Raw genomic sequence first — 24,065 nt, forward strand, 5'->3', positions numbered from 1 at the left:
TTTATACATTACTCAGGGCTCATTATGGTAAGTGTACTCTTCATCCCCTTCACCTATTTCACCAGTCTCCTCACCCACCTTCCCTCTGGTAACCCTCTATTTGTTCTCTATAATTAAGAGTCTGGGTTTTTTTGTGTGTGTGTGTGGGGGGGGGTCTTTGTTTTGTTTCTTAAACTTGACATATGAGTGACCTCATATGGTTATTTGTCTTCCTCTGACTACTTATTTCACTTAGCATTTATACTCTCTAGATCCATCCATGTTGCTGCAAATGGCAATGATCATTTCATCATTAGCCCAGAAATGAAACTCATACCACGTTTTCCAAAGTTATGAAATGAAATCTGGCACGATCAATAAATAACATCATAACCCAATAAAATAAATCTTGAATGGTTAACTTTAATTCAGCACAACATGAAGTATGATACTAGAAAGCAGACAGTAAGTACATCTCAGGTAATTCTTAAAATAACATCCTAAATTTAATACCAATAATTTAGTTAACATTATACAATTACATGTAACATGTTTCAAAATAATCAAATCACCTGAAATTTTAAAACAGAAAGAATTCAGGGAAGTCTCCAGTTAAGCATTTATATAGCATTCATTATTCTGTCAGCCAGTGTACCTAGGAAGCAGGGCAACTGATAATATCTTTGCTTTGTGTAACATGGGAGCATATGGGACTAAATACCTATTAATATAGCACTTCTGAAATTAGAGCCAAGATGACATCAGGGAAGTTTGTTTTCTGTACGGGTTTATTCTCGGGAACTACTTTGACATGCAATTTCTCCCATTTTGTGAAATTCCTTTTTCCCATTGTATCTTCGCCTGTGACTTAGGGCTTGAGAAACTTACGTCCATAAGTTTCTACCACCCATGAAGTAGTCATGTAGGTGTCCAAAGAGCCTTGATCTGGTGGAGTTATGGAGAAGGCACTGGAAGGATAAGGACCATCTGAAAGGATCACAATGAACCAAGCTGATAATGACCATGGATACAAAATTTAGTGTGAAAAGTTTTATTGGGTTCTCAAAATTATGGGATGGGGGCAAATTACAACTAGAAAACTGGACATCTCATCTCTAACTCTGGATTCTTCTGGTTAGTGGTATGGGCGTGGGCAAGTCAGAGGAATTTTGTTCAACTTGGAAAGAGGGTTTGGGCCTGTTTTATTAAAGTATTAAAACACTCCCAGATGCAGTTTTATCACTCTAAGGTAATACAGCTATGGACACTTAACTATTATCAGCTACTGCTTTGGCAACAGTGAAAAATATCAGTTTCAATACTATTAAAACAATAAATGAGCCACTAACATTTTCAAAATGTGATATAATACAAATCATGGAAAAATTGTTATCCCTGAACATTTCTTATCTTCTTCAAGAAAACTGCCTCTTCCTTCTGATCTAAAATGCCATATAGTTTCTCTTTATTTATGTAACACTATTTTCTACAAACACTATTTGTTATGGAAAATACATTGTGTAAAATATTTTATTTTTTGTACTGATAAGTAAATTTCTAGGGAAATTCTTTTCAGTAATGTTTTAGAATATTCATTAAATTCCTATTTTCTTTACTTTGAAGTGTCAAGTGATCAATACAATTTACAAAACTGGAAGCTTCACCAGAAAATGTATAGGTTTTTAGTGTCCTTAATTTGAATTCCCTCTTATTATAAATTAATGAAAACTTAATGAGTAAATATGTCTATTTACATTTGATACTTTTAAGGACATATGGGGAACTCATACCCCTTAAACAGATAAATATATTCACGAGAATACTACCAGGCTGGATTCGCTCCTTTCGATCTCAGAAAATAAGCAGGACTTTATTTTCACCCAGCTCCCAAAACTCAACTTTATTTCTGCTGCAGGAAAAAAGAGGGTTTCATTCAACTAGATAACTGGCCAGCACAGGTTGCTGTAAATGGGAAATAATATATTATTTATCATAGTAAGACAAACTTCCCCATTTGAGGGAAACAACTTGTTGGGTCTTTGCAAACACCTCAATTTCTCTTTTCATCCCATTTCACAAGCAGTGCTAAGAAATTAGTATTTACGTTTCTTTTTAGGAACTCCCTAATACAGGTCATCTCCGTATTCTCCTTTGAGTGCTGGACTGGCCAGGAAAGTGGAGATTTCTTCTTGTTTACTAAAAATGTATGTCAAATAACCATTATCAATGCTGCCTACATTAACCTTCTCACATACATGAAGTGGGGAAATGCAGGGCTCTTGACAGTCCCTAAATGAAAACAATGCCATGTGGTTTACTTTAATTACTAATTTCATTCAGTGCTCACAACACTAAGAAGGGATAATGGCAAGCTACTGAATATGATAATGAAGAAGAAAATAATTGGGAAGTATAAGCAAATATTTAATATGAAATTTATGACACATATCCCCGATCTTTTTTTTCCTTTTACTTCCCTGGAATTTGCAAATTCCTTTTTAGCTGTGAATAGTTCATTGGATATCAAAAACAACAATTCATTCTGGTAGGCACTATATATGTATTTGGTGAAAAAGAGATGAGCTAAATCCCATGTTTTGATAGTACATAGTGAGGATAACAGTTTCAATTTCATGAAGTATGCTCCTAGTTCCTGGCAGTGTGCTTCTAGTTTTGTTTATAATTTTAAAACCAATTTATTCGTAGCACTGATGTGATCATAGAAAGTGACCCACGGTATCTCCCTAATTTTGCACATGCACCGCAGTGACGTTAATCCTCTGAAACTTCCTGAGTGACTATCTCAAAGCCTCTGTTCTACAACCTGCTGGCTTTCCTCACATTCTAACGCTAGGTACAAGGCATTTGACTAAATCTTCAACTATTATGGAAACTTCTTCTACTTTATAGATCTAATGAAGTTCAACATCTCTAAATAACAAACAGATATTTCTTAAAAGGAAGATAATCTCCGGATAACAATACATGATTTTAGGATCCCAGAGGTGATATGTGTTTGTAAAGTTGATATAATACAGATTCTGGAGGGAGAAAGACTTAATTCTCATCCTGATTCAATCACATGCTAAATGTATGGCAAGTTATTTCTCTGAGTCTCAGTATTTTTTAATCTGCAAAATAACACCTACACAGAATAATTGTCTAAAGATAAGAATTGACATCTGTAAAGATCCAGCAGCAAGCATACATTAGGTGCTTAATAAATAGTAATTATTTATTCTCATCCATCATTGCGCTGCACCATTGGCAAAAGTAGTATTGCAGCTCTGAGAGCATACATTCGGTCTGTGATAAATCAGCTGACCAGTTCAAGTATGAGTCCAATTAATTTAAAGATATGCAGAGATCAAATAAATAAATAAAGATTCTTTGGGCATTTTCTACAAATTGCCTTCTATATAGGTGTCTTCTAAATATAAACTATAAGACTCTGGAAGGGCTAAGAGATTGAAAATTACGTTTACATGAAAATTTACATTGAAAATTACATGGCTTTAGTCTGGAAAAAATTAACAGTGATAATGACCTTGAACTCTCATGGAATTTCCATAACTATTGCGTGAAGTGTATTACTACCAAGAAATGGATGTATTTTTGGTTCCACTGGAATAATAAAGTGAGATAGAACTTAGAAGACACATTTTAGAGGTCTACTCATTATAAAAGTGCCTACGATTGTCACCTTAAGTCTGGGACAGATAAAACATAAGGCAAACTTTTGAAATAAAATGCCTCAACAATTCGAGTTCTACTGACCTACTGCCTTAACTGACTGAAACTCTAACTTGCACAGTGCAAGTGCAACTGCTTGAGCTAAAGATCAGTTTAAAAAAAAAAAAATATATATATATATATACATAAATATGTATGTGTATTTACATATATGCATACCCCCAGAGATGATTCCTTTTAAAACCTGAACCTAGGTGCACAATCATTCACAGATTGCATTAATAATTTCTATGATTATAGCACCTAGATGGTTTCCTATTCTGGGGAATAAACACACTTAAATACCATGCACAGCTTCAGGAAAGTGACCATGGATCATCTGACTGTAAGGACTGTCAGGACGTGATGGTCATTCAAATGGTAAGAGCAATCTGATTATTAGCTTCTCATCTGAGGCAGTTTACCTACAGTCCAAAAAAAAGCTTTCAGTTATTTCACTGATTAAACTCCAAAGCATCTTTTCCATTGTTCGTGGAAACGGCTGGCATTTAATAAAAATAGACTTTTCTAACTATAAGTAATTGAATAAATAGTGGCTAAAATGGGGAATTGATAACTAAATTATGTAAAGCTGAGAAGTATCAGAACACTTTTGAGAATACAGTTCTGCTTGGAGGGCTCCAGGGAGGAAGTGCCTCATTTTCCAGAAAGGGATGACGCTTCTTTTGTTTTCGTTCGATTCTTTCCTGCCTTTCTTTCTTTTCCTAAAGAGAAAATAGAAAACTTTAAATGTATATACATATATGAACATTATTTTCAAATCAAGTTGCTTGCTAAAGAACAAAGTAACCCATTATAAGACATTAAAATGTCACTTCCTATTTAACTGGTTATAAAGGAAAAGCGGCTGAGTATATTGCTCATCTATATTACCAATAGGTACTAATGCATCACTTAATCACTTATTTTTTAATATTTAAAGTGATAATATTTAAACAAAATTATGAAAAATGGGGGAAAAGACCTATAATTCCATAACTCAAAGAGAAAATTATGAGAAGTTAGTGATGACTTGAGAACATAATCTCAGAACTTAATTTACTGGGTGCAAAGGTTGAATATGCCATGACCAGCAGGGACACTTCAAAATTGTTATAAATAGTTGAAAATTAAGTCTCACGTTTCGTTGATTATTAAGTTTGAGCACATTATATTTTTCTTTAGCCCTTTCGTGAATTTTTTTGCTTAATTATCTGGCTATGGGTATCGATGCTTTTAATGCTTAGTAATTTGCATATTTTCATATGATATATATTATCTTTGCAGCACACATTTTACCTACATTACTGTCCTTTTTAGCAAAAAAAAAAAAAAAATGAACTATTTCAGCCGAGACAATTGTTTAAAGAGTAATGTAATCAAAACTTGTGTGCCCACCATCTGCCTTATGAAATAAAACAAGGACCAATACTTTTGAAGGTCTCTGTGTTCATTCCTCCATCATACTGCTTCCTTTCAACCCCAGTGAGGTAACCATTACTCTCAACTTGATGCTTATCATTTCAGCGCATCTCTTAGTACTTGTATTATAAATGTATTAATATCAAAACAAGTAATTTTGTTTTGCATGTTTTTATAATTAGAGAAAAATGTAACATGCTGTACTTTTGCAGCTTCCTTTTTTATCCATCTTAATATTCCTAAGAACCACCTATGTGAATTACAGCTCTAGTTCATTGATATTCCATAGAATATTCATAGAGTTCCAGCATGTCAACTTATCACTATTTGTTAACCTATTTTTGTGTTGTTGAAAACATGATTTTTTCCCCCCTAGTAAACATCCCTGTTTGATGCCTTGTACTTATAAGTCAAGATTTTCTCTCCAAGTATCTGCCTAGGAGTGAATCTGCTGGTATTAATATAATTTGCTGGGAAATGATTTATTTTCTAAAGCAGCTGTAGGAACCCACCACCCCAAGCAGAACCTACATGGACTTTTTATGTTAACATATTAGTGATTTTAAATTCAGTATCTATTTATGTTTTTCTTTTTATTTCTATAGCACTTCTTGGTTTAGAAAAGCATCTTATCCCTGTGAGACTTGATAGTGTTTTGTTTTCCTTCAGTTCTTCTATTGTTTGGCATTTTATATTTAATGCTTAGGTGCTTTCGCTTTGCTTTGAAGTTATCTCATGCCCAAATGTGACACAAATAACCCAAGTTACAGTTTCCTTGCATCCATTAATTTGTGTTATTTATTATATAGCAGCACATCCTTCCTTGTCACAGGTTCTGAGAGGTCCTGGGGCAGGGGATGGGGGCGTCTATTATTTACTGGTATTATACTGCTTTGATTTGTGTTCATTCATCGAACTGTTAAGCACCAAGATCCTACTCTGGGTCAAGCAGTATATTATAGGGGACCACATATAACGTGATTCTAAAATCCCAAATACAAATCTGGTCCTTGTCCCTCAGGGGATTTTCAAAACAGACAGTTAACAAACAAACAACAGATCATTTCAAATTGTGAAAATTTCTATGGAACATATAAAAAAAAATTGTTGTGATTGCTAAAGGATAAAACAGACTGCATGGCTTCAAAGAAAAGTGGATTCAGGGGAAAGTCATTTCAAAGTGAGACAAGCCAGATAAGAGAAGCCCCTTGTGAGAGGCACTGAGGAGAGAGCATTCCAAGCAGAGCGCGAGCAGTATGTGTGAGGGCTCGGACACGTGGGAGAAACGTGGGATGTGAAAGAAAACAAGAGGGCCAGTGCTAGCCAGTGTGACTCAAACTGGGCAGAAGACAGGAGAGGGTACCAGAAAAGACAGGTGGGTATGTGAGGTGGTGTGGGGCCTGCAGGCCAATGGTAACATCTGGAACACAGGTAAGAGAAGTCAACAAATGCCATTGAGAAGAAAGGCAGAGAAATGAGAGACACCAGGGGAGCAAGGTACCCAGGGGAGGTGACAGTTGCCAGAAGATGAAAGTGGCTAGGGAGAATGTTTGAGAGGTCTGGGGAATGCAGCAGGAAACAACACATTGGATTGCTAGATGGTTTGGCAAAACTAACTTTCGAAGCGTAGTTACAGTATAGTGATGGCGAAAGAGACAAGGCTGGAGTGTGCTGAGGGTGAAAAGGGTATGGAGTGTAAATAAAACTTCCTTAGAAGTTTAGCTATTAAAAAGGGGTAGTGAGATGTGGAACCACAACTGGAGGCAAATGAGGAATTAAGAATTATACATCTTGGAAAGTGATGGGACAAATCCAGGAAAGGAGAATGCTGGTTCATGGGAGAGTAGGACGGTAAATTTATACTTTATTGCTTGATAGAAACAGTCTTCTACCTCATCTTATTTTGGAAATATTACCTTCTATATTCTCCCATTATTATTATGCTGGATGAATTTTAGAATCATTTTGTTTCCCTGCACATACTCCCTTCAAAGAAAGGGCTATGTGAGGGTTACTATGAAAATTAAACATTAATCCAGGAATTCCTGAAATGTTAGCAGCACTAGCTCTTTTCATCCTACAGCTCAGATTGTCTCTTCATTTCTCTAAGTCTCTGCTAACACTATAGAATTTGGTGGTTTCCTCATATTGATGATTTTCTCAAAGAGCAGCAGTATCCAGGAACCTTAGATAGTGTCACCTCTACAGGCTGGACAGCTTGGGAGGGGCAGCATCTTGGTACATTATGAGGTGTCTATGATTCTTTCATCAGCAAGTGTATGGAATTGATGTGTCACAAGAAGAATACGATAATGCAAGGTTTCCATAAGCATACAGTTATTCACATACAACAAAGGGAATGAAAAGAGATATGAAATTCTTTTTACTGTCTTAACATTTTGCCCCATACTTGATATTCCTACTAAAGCAAAGAGTGATTCTCCTTTCAGAATCCTAACTAAGAAAAAAAACAGCAACAACAAAAACTGTAACTGGGCCTCTGTTAAACACTGTAGTATCTTAGAGAGAGACACACTTTCTAGCTAAGGAGCAGAAAAGCAGTGTGGGGCTGAGTCCACAGAAACTGATTGCACATACTATGCTCTTTTTGTCCATTCCATTTCACATGGGGAGAGAGAAGAAAACATGAAACAAGTCTGCTCTTAAAAGCAGGTGCTAAGTCAGAATAGGAAACAGGCAACTATTTATCAATCTTAATATCAATTAAGATGATCAAAAAGGTTATCTGGAGTAATCATTAAATGAATCTTGTTAAACAGTCCTTTTGAGTACTGTTTTTTGGAGTGTGAATTTTTTACTCATTCCCTTATTAATGGTAACTATTCATTAATCTGGGAACCAGCATAAAGAAGAGAGTCTTACTGATCTTGGACTGTAACTTTCCCCTAAAACGATAACCCATCCAATGCTCATTACTTAAAGCAGGTTTTATAACAAAATCTTGAGATGTAACTTTACATTAAAGTTGAAATTCTTAGATTTCCATATGGGGGTATTTTTCCATTCTTTCTAGAAACAAATTGCAATAAGAAATTGGCAAGTTGGAGGACTAGATCTGTAATGTGACTGGATGTTTTAATAAGTAGCATTATATTTGTCAAGGTTGTACTACATATCAAAACAAGTTATTTTCATCTTTGATAAGTTTTTGTTCTCCAGAGGACTGATTAGAATAAGAAAGTGGTTAAATACTATAATAAAACACAATGTACCTAACAGTGACTTAGTCATTAAGAAAATTCTATTCCCATCATCAAAAGTATGTGAAAACTGAAAAACATGCCAATTTAGTTGCCCTAAGTGATATAGCACAGTTAGTATATGCTTCCTTGATAGAAGAAGACTTTTAATTATTCTTGAACCAAGGACTATTTAAGAGTTTAAGGAAGCCATCACAAAACACTACCTTTTTCGTTCAAACCATCCAACCAATTCTGATCACCTTTTTTTCCTTACTGTTTTTCTGCATGGACTTAGCATAAAGTAGCACTAAAATCAACACATAAACAAGAAGAAATTCTGTTGGCCAACTTATTAGGAATCATTAAATTTGTAAATTGCTTCAGGAAGCACTGACATCTATAACATCATTATAAGACTGAGTGTTTCTATCCAAGAGCAGTTTGGATCCAGGTTCTCAAGTCTTCATTTGTGTCCTGCAGGAGTATTCTAAAATTTTCTTCATAGTGGTCTTATACATTTCTTAAGTTTATTCCTAAGTGCTTCATTCATCTTTTTACCCTATCTTTAAATAGACTGCTTGGTGTCCTGCATGCCTCTCTAGCTACTGTTGGTTTTAAAGCTGATGTGAAAAAGTAAACTGTAACAGTCAGAAATACTTTGAAAGACATGCTAGGAAGGAAGATTAACCAGAACAGATACGAAAACATATGAAGCCCTGAATGAGACAGTACAGTGCTGGAATATGTACCATGAGATTTGAGATTGACCAATGGGACAGAAAGTCAAGAAATTGACCCTAAAATCTGGGAAGGTATCATATAACAAAGGCGGTACCTCAAATCAATGAGTAAAAGATAGTCTATTTCATAGGAAATGCATTTGGAAAAAATAAAATCAGAATCATATTATCATCACTATTACTATTATCAAGGTAAATTACAAGCTGATCAAATGTTAAAATGTCAAGATACTAAAATTAGAAAGTTATTAGAAGAAAAATGGGAGTACTTCTTTTAGCCTCAAGTTATAAAGAAAGCTTTTTCAATTATGCTTGAAAATCAGAACCTAACAGATTGATAAGTTTGACATCAGAAAATAAAATTAGTTCTTCATGGCATAAAATACTATATGCAAAGTTTAGAGACCAACAAAACAATGGGGGAAAAAGTAGTTGTAACTCCTATCAGAAATGATGGGTTGATTTCCCTAATACTTAAACAAGCTTCTAAAAATCAAGAAGAAAAAGAGCAACAGAAAAATGTGGAAAGTCTATAAATTATGTTTCCACAAAAAATTATAAAAGACCCTTATACAAATGAAAAGCTGCTCAAGTTCAGTCCTAACCAGAGAAATACAACCACAAAATACCCTGGATGATATTTTTAACTAGCAGATGGATGTGGATTTAAAAAAAAAAAAAAAAAGGCAGACAAGCATTCCTACTAGAAAGATACCCTACTGGATCCCAAACCCAGCGGAGCAATTTTACACGGTTTGGTTGCTGCAACATGGAATGTGCTAACCACTCAGATGAATGTATCACCAACTCATATATAAAGTACTTATTCATATGAATGCATTCTTAGCCAAATATTGATAAACATGCATATTTATAATGATATTTTAAGCCAGAAAATGGTATTTTGCTTAACATCAATGAAAAGTGACCATAAACATAAGTACGTTAAAACAAACAAAAAATACAAAAAACAAAATAATGTTAAGTCCAGCTAGACATTTTCCTCCCACACTTTCTACTTACTTTCTTTCATTAAAAAACACCAAAATGAAACCTTCTCCTTGAGGTCATTAGAAAGATCAAAAGAGAATTTAAAAAATGGAGTAACTTTCTCACTATTCAATCCCGTATTACTATGTGTCATGACAAGTCCCACCTAAAATAGCCTGGCATACCGTCAGCAACGCACTTGTCAGCTCTCCATGATTTTAGACAGAATAGTCTTTGCAAAGGAAGAACAGGCGTGATTGGTAAGTAAATGCATCAGGATGCAGATAACGAAGAATATTCTGCCTGACATTTGAGTGCTTGAGGAAAGAGTAAAAGCATCAACAGAAATGAGTAAATCAAAGAAAATAGGATGGACACAGGGAGAGAAAGAGATTCCACAAGGCAGCTTCAGGTAAAAATGGTCAGTAGGCAGAGACAGAGAGAACTGGATGGGAAAGTCACGAATAAAGGGCATTCACAAGACACAAGTGCATTAACAGACAATACCTACCAGCCATTTTTCATATTCATCAATAGCTTGCTTATCTTTATCTTTTTTCTCTGCTCTTTTCAGTTCTTCTCTTCTTTTCTCATTTATTTTCTCTTTCTCCTTTTCTTTGAAAAAAGCATCCTTCTTTTCATTCCTATGTAGGATATTACAGAACACCGGATGGTTAAAGGGGAGGATAGAATAAGAAAAAATTAAGATTCCTGAATATAGCTTTGCAATAATGAGATGGCAATGTTTTAGTAAATTTCAAGCAAATAATCTTTTCAAGAGCCTTAAAGTGTTATTCACTTGGAAACTATCAAATAGCTCTCATTTGGGATTACCATTTCTCAACAGCAGTTAGGTTATCTTTCCTTTTCTCAGCAATCGTCTCCTCTTCTTTCTGCTTCTTCGCTCTTTCATATTCTCTCTCCTTTTTATTTTTCTCCCTAAGATATTCCATCTTTTTCTCTTTCCATCGTTCAAAGGCCTGAAAAAGTACACAGTGATTTTCTTATTAACTGTGAAAATGATCAATAAGGAGAGCCAGAGCTAGTCACTAATCTCCAGTAGTCAGAGAAGGCAAAATCATGCCACCAAGAACTTTAAGCCGCCGAGTACCTGCAGTGCTTCTTCCTTTCTCACGGCATTTTCTTCCTCTGTTTTCTTCTTGTTTTTGGCCTCAAGCCTTTTTTGGGCAGCTATTTTCTTTGCTTCCTTTTCTTTCATAGCCTTCCAGGCCTCAAAGGATGCTAATGCTTCTTCTCGCTTAGCAGCTTTTTTCTGTTTCAAAAAAATAAGAGACAGACATATAAACAGTGGACAGACAGCGGCAGATACAGACACATACTGATTGTGTTGAATTCCCTTCATCATCGTCATTTCTAGACCTTGTTGTTCAGAGTAGGTAATTTTTTTAGAATGGTTGAGACAAGTGAATTTAGAAAAAAAGTGTCATCGGAATTACTCATTTCAGTTTAAAATATCCTTTTCTAAACCCGTTTATCAGATATTGATCTGCTGTTCATGGGAAAGAACTCTTTTTTGGAAGCCTACTAAACAAACGTTATCAAAATAAACTATAATGGCCTGAGTGCTACTGCAAAATGCTCAGAATAAAACATTCCATTACAAGGAAAATATCAGGAAAGTTTCAGGCTTATAAAGTAAGAGTGAACTCAACTGGCCAAGTCCTGCAGAAAGCCCCGGATCTTTGCTTTGAACCTGAATTTTGACTGACATCAAAGCATAAAACTGTTACAAAATGAACACAGCCGGGATGCTGAAGCTCGGTGCCAGACTGAGAAAAATGTAGATGAGGGTATGGTAAGCATGTTATTACTTTGACTTACCCCCATCTAATTCCATTATATTCTCTGCCTTATTACTTAATGCTAAATGACATGAAGTCTTATAAAAAAACACGCTTTAGAAGTAAAGGTACAAGCCACCTCAGCGAGTGGTGACGATGACAGAAGGCTTGCAGCTCAGCCATCTAAGGCCACAGAACTGCTGATGGGGATGCAGGCACACCCCTGCATGCTTCTCCATCAGTACCAGGCATTGGGGAACCCCGTTTCCTTCTGAATCCCTTTAGTACTGGACAGCACAGGGAAGGGTTTCTATTTCAGAAGTCGGGAGGGAACTTAGCATGTTGCGGACCACCAGGCAGGAGTCAGAGGTAGAGACTGAAGTACAGACCAGAGTAAAATAAGAGTCCACGTCCAGTAAGTGGGAAGGATACCAGTCAAGAGCTCACATGGGCGTTAGTATTTTCTTTTTCCCCAAAGGCGTTAGTCTTTTTTTTTTTTTAAAAGATTTTATTTATTTATTTGACAGACAGAGCTCACAAGTAGGCAGAGAGGCAGGCAGAGAGAGGAAAGCAGGCTCCCTGCTAAGCAGAGAGCCCAGTGTGGGGCTCGATCCTAGGACCCTGAGATCATGACCTGAGCCGAAGCTAGAGGCTTTAACCCACTGAGCCACCCAGGCACCCCTCCATAGACGTTAGTCTTTAGGACATAGATAAAATTCAAGATGGAAAAGAGGAAAAATGGAGGTTCATATCTGCTGATCCTTTATGTTCCTGGCTAAGTTGTAAGACTGAAGTCAATTTTAACAGTGAAAAATTAAGTAAGAGTGAATAGGTAGCCCAAGTAATAGTTAAGTTCCTAAATCAGTAGTGTCAAATATATTCCACACATACAAAAATCAGAAATCTTTGCATATCTGTTTTCATGTGAGATGGTTATATTTATATCAAACTAAAAATGTATGAAGTGCCAGAGAAATAAAATCAGTAATCAATTCTTTTATATCCATGTTATTTTGCCATTTAAAAAACAGTGGATTTAGAAATGTTACTCAGAGATATTTTATTAACTTAAAAACCCAGAATATTTTCCATTTCTATATTTCAGAATACCTGTTCATTTTGGATCCTTAAGTTTTCACTTTCGATCCTTTTAATTCTGTGCATTTCATGTAAATACACATTTTTCTTTTCTAACCACTCCTGTGAAAACAAGAAAAAAGTATATAACATTCAGTTTCCCAAATGATTCAGAATTCTTACTCATTTCTGAAATATTTGATAGAAATTTTATTTTAAGATTTTATTTATTTGAGAATGGGGGGGGAGAAAGAAAGAGAGGGAGAGAGAGAGAAAACAAGCAGGGGGCAGGGACAGAGGGAGAAGCAGATGCCCCGCTGAGCAGGGAGCCTGTTGTGGGACTCGATTATGACCTGAGCTGAAGGCAAACACTTAACCAACTGAGCCACAGGAGCACCCAAGAAATTTTAAAAAAGCAAAATACAAAATGTAGAAATTCCATATAAACTAGTATCACTTTTCTTTTTCTGATAATATTCTAATATATAAAGATGAGTTAAGAAAATAAAATTTATCTTAGTTTTAACAACAGACTCTGAAGATTGAACATAATGGCTACATAAATTAACATTTTTCTCCAAAATTTACAAGTATAATTTTCTAAAGTGTACTAGTGTACTATTTTGTAAAACAAACAAGACCAAAAAAAAAAAAAAAAAAAAAAAAAAAAGGATGTCTTTGGGAACTGTGAAAAAAATCAGGAAAGTCTTGTTCAGTATAAGCTTAATGCAAAGTCTTAGGAAAAAAGTAAAACTCTTTGTGTTCTTAACAATATACATTTTAAGGAGAAAAAGTATAAAAACATGTATAGACCTTAACAGTATTTTTGCTTTTATCGTATTTTCATAAGTTGCTATGGCATATTCTCTTAAACAACCATGATCGGTTAAGCAAAGCTTGGAAGGAAGTATTCTAGTAAAACAAAAAAAACTCTGGGTTGCTCAGGTATTATAAAAGAACATCTTTCCTAATAAATTAAGTATTAAGCCATCATTTATGATAGGGTCTTTTTATTCCTTGGTAAATAGGTAATCTTATTACGTGATCAGTTCTTCATTTTTTGTTATATGTTTTCCTTTTTACCTGATAAACAGCTGCCCTTATGCTGTCTGCTCTTTCAGGTTCTATGTTCTGTTTCTGTGAGGGCTTTTGGTCCAAGACTTTCAAAGTCCCTAAATAGTGAGAAGAGGTAGTTGTTGACGGAGGTCTCCTTACAGAATTAGATTTCTTTAAGAACTCAGGGGTCATTAATCTGAAAAGATCCAAATAAATCAACAGAAAATATTAGTTGTACTTGGTAGAAGAAAAATTCACTAGAATTCACAACTACTATATTTGAAATTATATTGTAAATTAATAAATTATAAGTACTTTGGAAGTGATGATAAAATAGAAAAATGATAGTTTTTCTTCATCTACTAAGAGCTTCAAATGGATGCTCTTTCAAGATATTTATAATTAGAACATTTTCAAGAAAAATGGACTACATCTCAAGTTATATGGAAAAAAAAGTATTAATAAAGTAGATTTTAAGTCTCTTGTATCATTTTGTTACAAAAAACAACTCTAAATATAAAATTAGAACAGCATCCTCTATTTCAGGGATTGGCAGGAAAATATGGCCCATGATCCAGTTTGGTACCGTCTATTTATTTTTTAAGTTTACTGCACCACAACTATTCCCCTGCTACACCAGCAGCACTGAGTAGTTACAATGGAGACCATACAGCCTACAGAGTCCAATACATGTACTAACTGGCAATTTACAGTTAAAGTTTGCGGACTCTAGTTTTATTTGATTTATGGTAATTGAAAAGACTGAGAAGGTTCTGATTATCATTTATGAGTTAGGCATTTGTTATCATCAGTGTGAATGAAGCAATATAGAGTCTTTTCATCTCAATAAACCAACTTAGTCCACAGAACCTCAAGGTTTTAAGTACAATTTTCATGTGTGAGACAAAGGTGTTTAATAGAGAAGTATGATGCTGGACTTCAGCTTTATTACTGATATGAACTGTCTCAGGAAAAACAGGACAGAAACTCCATCGTAGGACCAATGCAGAGCATAGAGAACTCCTAACCAACTCCTTTTCATAAAAGAATATGATCAACTCAGGAGTTTTATCATGAAGTAATGAACTCATTCATTCATGAGATGAGAGTTTAAAGAAAATCAAGTAATACCAAATGAAATTCACTTTACAGAAGTTAAATTAAAACTAGCTATATTGGAATGTACATTCATTAATAAGGGATAACGACAGCTTTATTACCTGCCAGATGCACTGGAAGCTCTAGAATTTGTTGACTTTTTAGTCTTCATATTTCTATCTTCAATTGTTTTCTATTAAAGAGAAAATACCACAGATGGATTACTCACTGTAACTGTCATAGTTACCTGCCTAGAGGCCAGGAAATTAATGTTTTTAGAGCATCTACTATGTGTCAAGTACAGCAGCTACTGGAAACTAATAAGGATGCTACATTTTAGGACGTGAAACACAAAGCCAAATGTGAGTCATAATGGAGATAAACTAGGGTCCAGTGAGTGTGACTAGGGTGAGGGGTTACGTTAATGACAGTGACCAGGAAAGGCCTCCCTGAGGTCTTTTTTTTTTTCCTTTTTATTTATTTATTTATTTATTTGACAGAGATCACAAGTAGGCAGAGAGGCAGGCAGAGAGAGAGGGGAAAGCAGGCTCTCTGCTGAGCAAAGAGAGCCTAATGCAGGGCCCGATCCCTGAGACATGACCTGCGCCGAAGTCAGAGGCTTAACCCACTGAGCCACCCAGGTGCCCCTGGCCTCCCTGAGGTCTTGACAGCAGTGTCAAGTAAAATGATGGGTAAAAAGGGGCCCGCATCAAGGAAGGTCTGTGGGAAGAAAGAAGCAATAAGTACTAAGAGCCTAAGAAGGGAAAGAGCTTGATAGTTTGAGAAACAGAAAATGAACGACACCAGTGCACAGCAAATGGCAGCGGGAGTGGATGAATATATAGTCAGAGAAGAACAGTGTGAGGTCCTGAGGATGTGGGAAGGAATTTGCATTTTATTCTTCTGATGACAATCCAATTGAGACTTAGCAGGGGAGTGATGTGATTTAGACTTGAGGAAGATCCCTCAGGACACAGTAAGGATAAAGCCAAGGATTCAATCAAACGAAATGTTACACTCTTACTTGTTATACAAAATTCCCTGTTGTTATTGAGAATTGCCCCTATTAGACATTTCTAGGATCCTGTCTGTAAGTTCCAGAATACCCTTTTTCTTTTTAAGGAGTAACTTCTCTACTTTACAGAGACAGATCAGTGCTAGCATTGAAGTGAGACCACAGATGTAAGCACATCACTAACTTGGCATAAGTGATTTTTCCTGAAGAAAGTGGTTAGGAACAATATAACTGGAACATAGTTTAATGAACCATCTCCATAAATTTTAATACAATGCACTAGCACTAATATTCTGTATTATAAAAGTCCTACTCAACCACAGTTTTCAATTAGCACTGTTACCTTCCCCAAGATTAGGTATACATAGCTACCAGCTAACTATAGCTATAAGGAATAAAGACTAAATTTAAGAGGAATAAAGACTAAAAGTACTGTACCATAAATTTTAAAAACTATAGTTTTCTGACACCTTGTAGTATAGTGACAAGTAATCCTACACACCGAACATTTGGTTCTCAAGGTAATAATAGTAATAATAACGTTTGTGATAATAATCCTGTCCATCCTTTTAAGTAAGCAAGACGGTGATAACATGTCGTAAGGATTTTCCTTAAAATTTGTAAAATGTTTCGGGGTGCCTGGGTGGCTCAATGGGTTAAAGTCTCTGCCTTCAGCTCAGGTCATGATCCCAGGGTCCTGGGATCGAGCCCCGCATCGGGCTCCCTGCTCAGCAGGGAGCCTGCTTCCTCCTCTCTCTCTCTCTGCCTGACTCTCTGCCTACTTGTGATCTCTGTCTGTCAAATAAATGAAATCTTAAAAAAAAAATTTGTAAAATGTTTAAAAATGATACCTAAAAGAGTAACTTTCACTAATTCAAAACCTCAGAAGTTGTTCCAGATAGCTATATTTTTATAATACGGAGACCTATAGAAACCTACCCACTTATGGGTTTGTATTTCTGAGATATTTAAGAGTATATTATGATCATATGCCTTTGATAATTTTTAAGGAAATACTGACTTTTTTATATTCACTGCAAACCTCCACCAAAGTAAAACTCTACTGACTCTATTGTCTACCTAACAATATGTCATTATCAAAAAATGAGTTTTCCACAGACAATTCAGAAGTACATAATGTGGCAGATAAAATATTTAAAGCGTCTATTTTGAGTTTCAAACTGTAGTATAAAAGGCATAATTTCATACAAATACCTTTGAAGGCTCCGTTGCATCAGTAGATATTAAGATACTCTGATCTTTCAACAATGGTGGATCAACTGTTAAGTCATTCATCATCAGTTCAGCTTTCTCCTTTTCTTCTTCAAGGTCATCAGTAATCACTTGACTTTCCTGGGATTTCTCAATTGGAGGAGTGACAAAGTCTATCAAAAATGAATTCTCTTCATTTTCATTGGATCTCATGTGGTTTTCAGGGAGTTCTTCGTTCTGATCTATTTTGAGACAGAGTCACAAAACTGAAACTCCCTTCCGAACTAGTGACAGATTCATTTGCTTTCTACTAAAAGGAGTGTTTACAAACTCTTTGTCTTTCAGAATACAATAAAGGAGAGCTACTGTATTCAACCTGAGTAAACTTTTCTCCAGTGATCTATGAAAGAGAAAATGGCTACTCAATCTACAAAAACACCTGACATACCTAACACTTAGAAAAAATATATGAGTAAAAAAATGGAATAACTATCCTAAAGCAAAAGACACACCAAAAGCTCCTGTTGATGATAAACCAAGTAAGTAAGTAAGTAGGCTGGCAATATCTATTCTATTCAAAGTCTGGCCTTCTTAGCTGGAACAAGAGGCTATGTAAGCTGGAGGCACACATCTCTACGTTACCAGAGGCACAATCAGTACAGCTGTAAACTTGTATAGGTGCAGGGGAACCAAGAACCCATGCACTTTTAGAAGAGTCATCACACCAAATAAAGCCATCCTCTAGACAGCTTTATCCCTGTTAAGATGCTTGCCTTTACTAACAGGCACTAAAGGTGAGCCTGTTGCTTATCCTTTCCATGCTCCAAAGGACAGTCTCAGGCTCTGGCATGAGAAGATCCCATTTTGCTATCACAGAACTGCTTCTGTTATTCTGTCTGCCCCACTTTGGAACGTTTAACAGAAAGAAATCAATCACCAACTCTCAGCTCTACTCGGAGCCACCTGCTGGCAACCTTGTCTCTTTATTGTCAAAGTCTTAATTCTGCTGCTTTCATTAAAGCCATCTTTGAAACCTGCTTTGCAGTAAGCAGGAGTTAAGATAATTTTGTAATAGAGTTAGACCTGTTCATCTGGAGAGCACTCATGACTCCAAGTACCATCAGTGGATTCTTTAGAGCTGCTAATCAATGCGTACAGTTAAAAGAACGACTATGGAGCCAAAGATTCAAATTACAGCTCCGTTACTGACCTTGGGTATGTTTCTCAATATCTCTGCACTTCAGTTTTTCTCATCTGTAAAATGACAAAAACTATACTACACAGCAAGCACTTAATAAATGTTACACATCTCGGTCCTAGAAACAGTGATGCCTTTTTAGCTCTCATGAAGCTCTAAGTCATAGGACTAGGGAAAGACATACATTACCCCTCACACTAACTGCATGCTTACCATGACACTGTTCTCAGTGCTTTACATGTATCATTAACCCATTTAGTTCTGATGGCCACTGTGTGGGGTGGGTTGCTCTTATGATCCCCATTATAAGATCAGTATACAGGGTCAGAGAGATTAGTTGCTTTACTCTTGGAACTGTGTCTAATTCTGCATCTAAAATCACATGGTTAGTAAATAGCACAATTTGAGGCAAATACAAACCTGTCATTCCTATAACTATGTATTCTTTCTTTTACAAATAGGATTCTAAGCAGTATAGAGTTCACACATAAACTAAGATGTAATAATCTGATACAACCACCTTTTATGGATGCTTTTCCTCCAGATCCTGGTGAAAAGGAATCTCCAAGACTTTCTTTAAGGGATGGCGATGATAAACTTGTTAAACATGGTTCCTGTTTAAAAAAAGAAAGAAAGAAAGAAAGAATTTACAATGTAGGTTTAGTTCTTAAGATTTGTGGTAGGGCAACAGCATTATTAAGCCCATTTTAAAAGTCTGAAATCATCATAATTAGGAGTTTGCTGTTGAAACACCAAAAGCATTAAGCCTATGGAGGCTAACATGCTTTACGTGGAAGACTTGATGGCTTGATCATTAAAAGGGATCACTAAAGAGCTATTCTAGTTCTTGAGCCAGCATCTCGATATTTGTTTTCAGTGATTTTCAAAACTCTTAATCTCAAATCAGATCTCATAAATATTTGAGATGAAGATTTGATATATTTTTCTCTAATTCTTATTTCTAAGAAAGCATAAAGGAGACAGTAGGCAAAAACCCTTGGTGTCAAATATTACTAATTTGGCAAATGAAAGCAATTTATAAAACCAAGTAAACAGCTACTACCAAATATTTAGATAGAAATAGTATAGATTTCATGCACTTGAGTCTTCCTCAAAATTCTGAAAAGTATATCTGAAATAAAATAATTGTGTGTGTGAACTACACATCTCTTTAGAGAACAGTAATCTAGCCAAAAGTTGATGGTATCACACTGTAAGAAGTTTGACTTTGTTGTATAAATAATAAATTCTATTTTTTATTTCCACAATGTTTTATGGTAAAAATACAATTATTTGTTAAAAGCAATAAATAGAAACCATCTAGGAAGATGACAAAAGGGATGAAACACAGGAATCTACCTCGAGAGACAAAGCTTTGCAGAGGGGACTAGCAAGTTAGTAGCTTTATGTCTGAGTGAGTTCACCCATCTGTGCAGCTCGAGTGGTACAAGGTTACAGCCTTACTGGGCTAGCTTAAGGGAGCAGAGGATAGAGTCTAGGACTAGAAGATCAGCCAGTAAGTTTGAGGAAGAGCTGCAGTAGGCATGAACCCCAAAATCTTCATATAAAATTCACTCAAAATTCTTTGCTCATCTATGCATGGCATAGAAAAGACATCAGAAAAGATCCTATAAAATCACAGCAGTTACAAATTGAAAGAACTAAGCAGATATCTGCAACAAGGGAGACAGAGTTGGGAATTTGAGTTCAGCCACAATATCCGTATACTAAAACACCATTCAGAGGAACATAACAGAATCTAGAATCTCTATAACATAATCATTCACAATGTCCTGTATTCAATCAAAAAGTTGTTAAATACGTAAAGAAATGGAAAATGGTGGCACATACTCATGAAAACAAAAATCACAAGAATAGTCCTTGGAAACTAACCTAGAGATGACCCATATATTACAATTAACCTTTAAAGTAGGCATTATAAATATGCTCAAGCACTTAAAGGAAATGCACGCATGGAGGCTGACACAGATGGGATCTTAGATACTAGAAATATAAAAATACCAATGGGCATTATACAGTTGGACACTACAATACTGAAATAAGAAATTTGCTGGTAAGAAATTTGCTGGATAGATAACAGCAGATCAAGATGGCAGAACATGGCTGTGAACTTGATGACAGAGCCATACAAATTATTCAATCTGAAAAACAAAGGAAATAAAGACTGAAGAAACATGAACAGAATTTTAGAGATTAGATGAGACATACCAAAGATTTGAGTACTAAAAGAAGAGAAAAGAAAACTATGGCAGGAAAAAAGTATTTTAAAACTTCCCATTTTCTTAGAAAGTACCAGCTTATACATCCTGAGAACTCAAAGAAGCCCAAGTAAATACTTTTTAAAAACACACACATCTAGTTACTCTGTAGTCAAATGCTATAATACAAAATTAAAAAAAATTTTTGAAAAGCAACCAGAAAAAAACCCAAAACAAGATATATTTAGGAAGGCAACAAAATGATTACCACTGATTTCTCACCAGAAATAATACAGGCCAGGAAAAATGGAAACCTATAAAGAGTTGCGAGGATGAGAAGGGAACTGTTGGCCCTGAAGCATATATTCAGCTAATCAATCCTTCAAAAATGAAAATGAAATAAATATTTTTTAGGTAAGTAAGACTACAGAACCCATCACTAGCGAAACAGAAATAAGTTATTAAAATTGAAGGGAAATAATACTAGAAGGTAATTTGGACTTATAGGAAGGAATAAAGATCCTCAGAAATGCTATATATAATTTAAGAAAACTGTATTTATTTTTTTCCTTTAATTTATTAAAAGTGGAAGACAAAAAATTATGTTTAAAGAGAAATTGTAACACTGAATTGTGAGGATCATATCATATATAAATGTAGCGTAATATGACAACAATAGCAGGATGGACGAGGGAATATATGGAACTACACTATCACAAGATTTCTATATTAAATATGAAATAGTGTAGTATCTAAGTAGACTGATAATTCATAGCTGCATCTTGAAATCCAGAGCAACTACTAAAAATATAACACAAATAAGTACAGCTAAAAAGGCAAAAGAGGAATCAAAATTGGAAACTAAAACCCATGTGGTTAACTCTCAAAAAAAAAAACAAAAAAGGCAGGGAAAACATTATAGAGGAAGAATAAATCAACTAAATAAAATGCAATAAACAGAAAACCCACAGCAACAAATCAGTCCCAAATTAAAAGTAAATGGACGGGGCACCTGGGTGGCTCAGTGGGTTAAGGCCTCTGCCTTCGGCTCAGGTCATGATCCCAGGGTCCTGGGATCGAGCCCCACATCGGGCTTTCTGCTCTGCAGGGAGCCTGCTTCCTCCTCTCTCTCTCTCTGCCTGCCTCTTTGCCTACTTGTGATCTCTGTCAAATAAATAAATAAAATCTTTAAAAAAAAAAAAAGTAAATGGACTATACACTCACAAATGGAATAGAATTAAAAAGTAAACTGTCAGACTTGATAAAAAAAAGGTAATACCAAATAATTATTACAAAAGAGTTAATATAAAAAATTAAAAAAGAAAGTCAAAAGTAGTTTGAAGAGAATGATAGGAAAAGGTACACTGTGCAAATACCAGTAATAAGAAAGCTAAGAAATCAGACTAAGCAAACTGCAAGATAAGGAGTATTACCAGGGGTAGAAACATTTCATAATGTAAATAGGGTTGAGACATAATGATAATAAATGTGTATGTGTCTAATAACAGAGTCATAAAACACTGACAGAACTAAAGGGAAGCGGAGACACATTCACAAACATAACTGAAGATTTCAACACCCCTTAGTCAATATTCGGTAAAACAACTAGACCCAAAAACAATGAGGATGGAGAAGATTTCAGAGACATTACCAGCCACCTTGAGCAAACTGAAGTTATAGAACATTACACCCAATGTCTGCAAAAGTTACGTTCTCTATAAATGCAAATTGAACTTTCATAAGATACACTTAGGCTGAGCCATTAAAAAAAACCTAAAGAAATTTTTTAAATGTGAAATCAAGTAAGATATATTCTCTGCTCATAACAAAATCAAATTAAAAATCAATACAAAATTACATCTAGAGAAGATACAAATATTTGAAAATAAAACTAATCACCACAAAATAACCAGTCAAAAAGAAAATTAGAAAATACATTTAAAGGTGCCCCCTTATTATTCTTACTTGCTTTGGGTTTAATTTACTTATACCCTTAAGTTAGAAAATGGGTTCATTGCTTATAAGCCTTTTATCCTTTCTATTAAAACCATTGACAACTACAAATTTCCCTCTCTGCACTGCTTCAGGAGCACCCCATTTTTTTGATGCCTTTCACTTTCACTGTCATTTTTTTAAATATATTTTCTTTAAATGTATTTTCTTTTTTTAAAAAAATTTCTTTAGGTTTTATCCAATATACCCCACAATAACATAAAAGTTTTGTGTTATGGTCTATGTTATAATCAGTAAGGAGAATATGGTCTCCAGATCACCCAGCAGCATAGAAACACTTCATGATCTAATATTGAGATAAAAAAGAAGTATGATACAAACATTATGTTAAGATGACAAATGTGATAAAAAAAAAAAGTTTAGAAAAACAGGCTAAAAGGAAATAAAATTGATAAACATAGTTACTATGAGATTGTGGGATTATAAATTGGTGTCTTATTTGATTAAATTTTGTCATAATGTGATGTTACTTTAAAAACTTTAGGAATATCATTTTTCCCCCTTAAATCAAGGGATACGGAAATGTTAGCAAAGAGCATTTAAAGCGAGGCACCAGTACCACTTTCAATAGTGTCCCCTTGAAATTCATGTCTATCCAGAACCTTAGAATGTGATCTTATTTGAGAATAAAGTGTTTGCAAATGGCAGTAGTTAAAATGAAAACATACTGGAATAGGTGGGCCCTAAATCCAATGACTGGTGCCTTTTTGTAGAGAAAAGAGAGGGAGACGCTGAGACACAGGGAAGAGAAGGCCACGTCATGATGGAGCAAAGGAAGGATGTGATGCTGCTACAAGCCAAAGAACACCAAAGACTGCTGGTAACCAACAGAAGAAGCAAGGAAGGATTCTTCTCTAGAAGCTTCAGAGAGAACATGGCACCGCCCATTGGACTTCTAGCCTCCAGACTGGAGGCTTCTGTCTGGAGTTTGTGGCAGCTTGTTATAGCAGTTACAGTAAACTAACATGAAATCTGCTTGAACAGATCATTTTATTAAATATAAAATGACTGGGTTTGAGAACACCTCTTTTTCTTTTCTTGAATTTTTCAGAACAAATTAGGAAAGGGCACATCGAGGTCAGAAAGATTTATATCAAATTGTCAGCTTTACTGGCAAAGCTAAACTACGAAACCAGATTTGAACCTGTTGTCTACCGTGCTCATACTTCCTTGTCTGAACTGGAAAGGTTTATTTATTTAGTCATAACACACAGGAGTTACCCCCAGTTTCCCTCTGTACCACCTTCCAGGGACCAGATCTTTACACACATCACTACAGCAGAGGAGTGAGGAGAAAAAGAAAGAAGCT

The 24,065-nt window shown here is 35.3% G+C and overlaps 1 protein-coding gene across 1 annotated transcript in view; it reads right to left on the reverse strand.

Moving 5' to 3' along the window:
- Positions 1-382: 382 nt before the first annotated feature.
- MAP9 (microtubule associated protein 9) overlaps positions 383-24,065 on the reverse strand; it is a 34,138-nt gene continuing 10,455 nt past the window's right edge. Inside the window, exons 6-14 of the mRNA XM_004772029.3 lie at positions 19,045-19,138; positions 17,330-17,568; positions 15,222-15,292; positions 14,029-14,197; positions 12,979-13,068; positions 11,178-11,339; positions 10,901-11,046; positions 10,578-10,710; positions 383-4,436 (exon numbers count right to left, since the gene is read on the reverse strand). Of these exons, the coding sequence (XP_004772086.1) occupies positions 4,314-4,436; positions 10,578-10,710; positions 10,901-11,046; positions 11,178-11,339; positions 12,979-13,068; positions 14,029-14,197; positions 15,222-15,292; positions 17,330-17,568; positions 19,045-19,138 (1,227 nt within the window). The 3' untranslated portion in view covers positions 383-4,313. The remainder of the gene's footprint in view (positions 4,437-10,577; positions 10,711-10,900; positions 11,047-11,177; positions 11,340-12,978; positions 13,069-14,028; positions 14,198-15,221; positions 15,293-17,329; positions 17,569-19,044; positions 19,139-24,065) is intronic.

The sequence above is a fragment of the Mustela putorius genome, unplaced genomic scaffold, assembly GCF_011764305.1.
Source record: "Mustela putorius furo isolate JIRA1106 unplaced genomic scaffold, ASM1176430v1.1 tig00000056_pilon_pilon_pilon, whole genome shotgun sequence".
Lineage (NCBI taxonomy): Eukaryota > Metazoa > Chordata > Mammalia > Carnivora > Mustelidae > Mustela > Mustela putorius.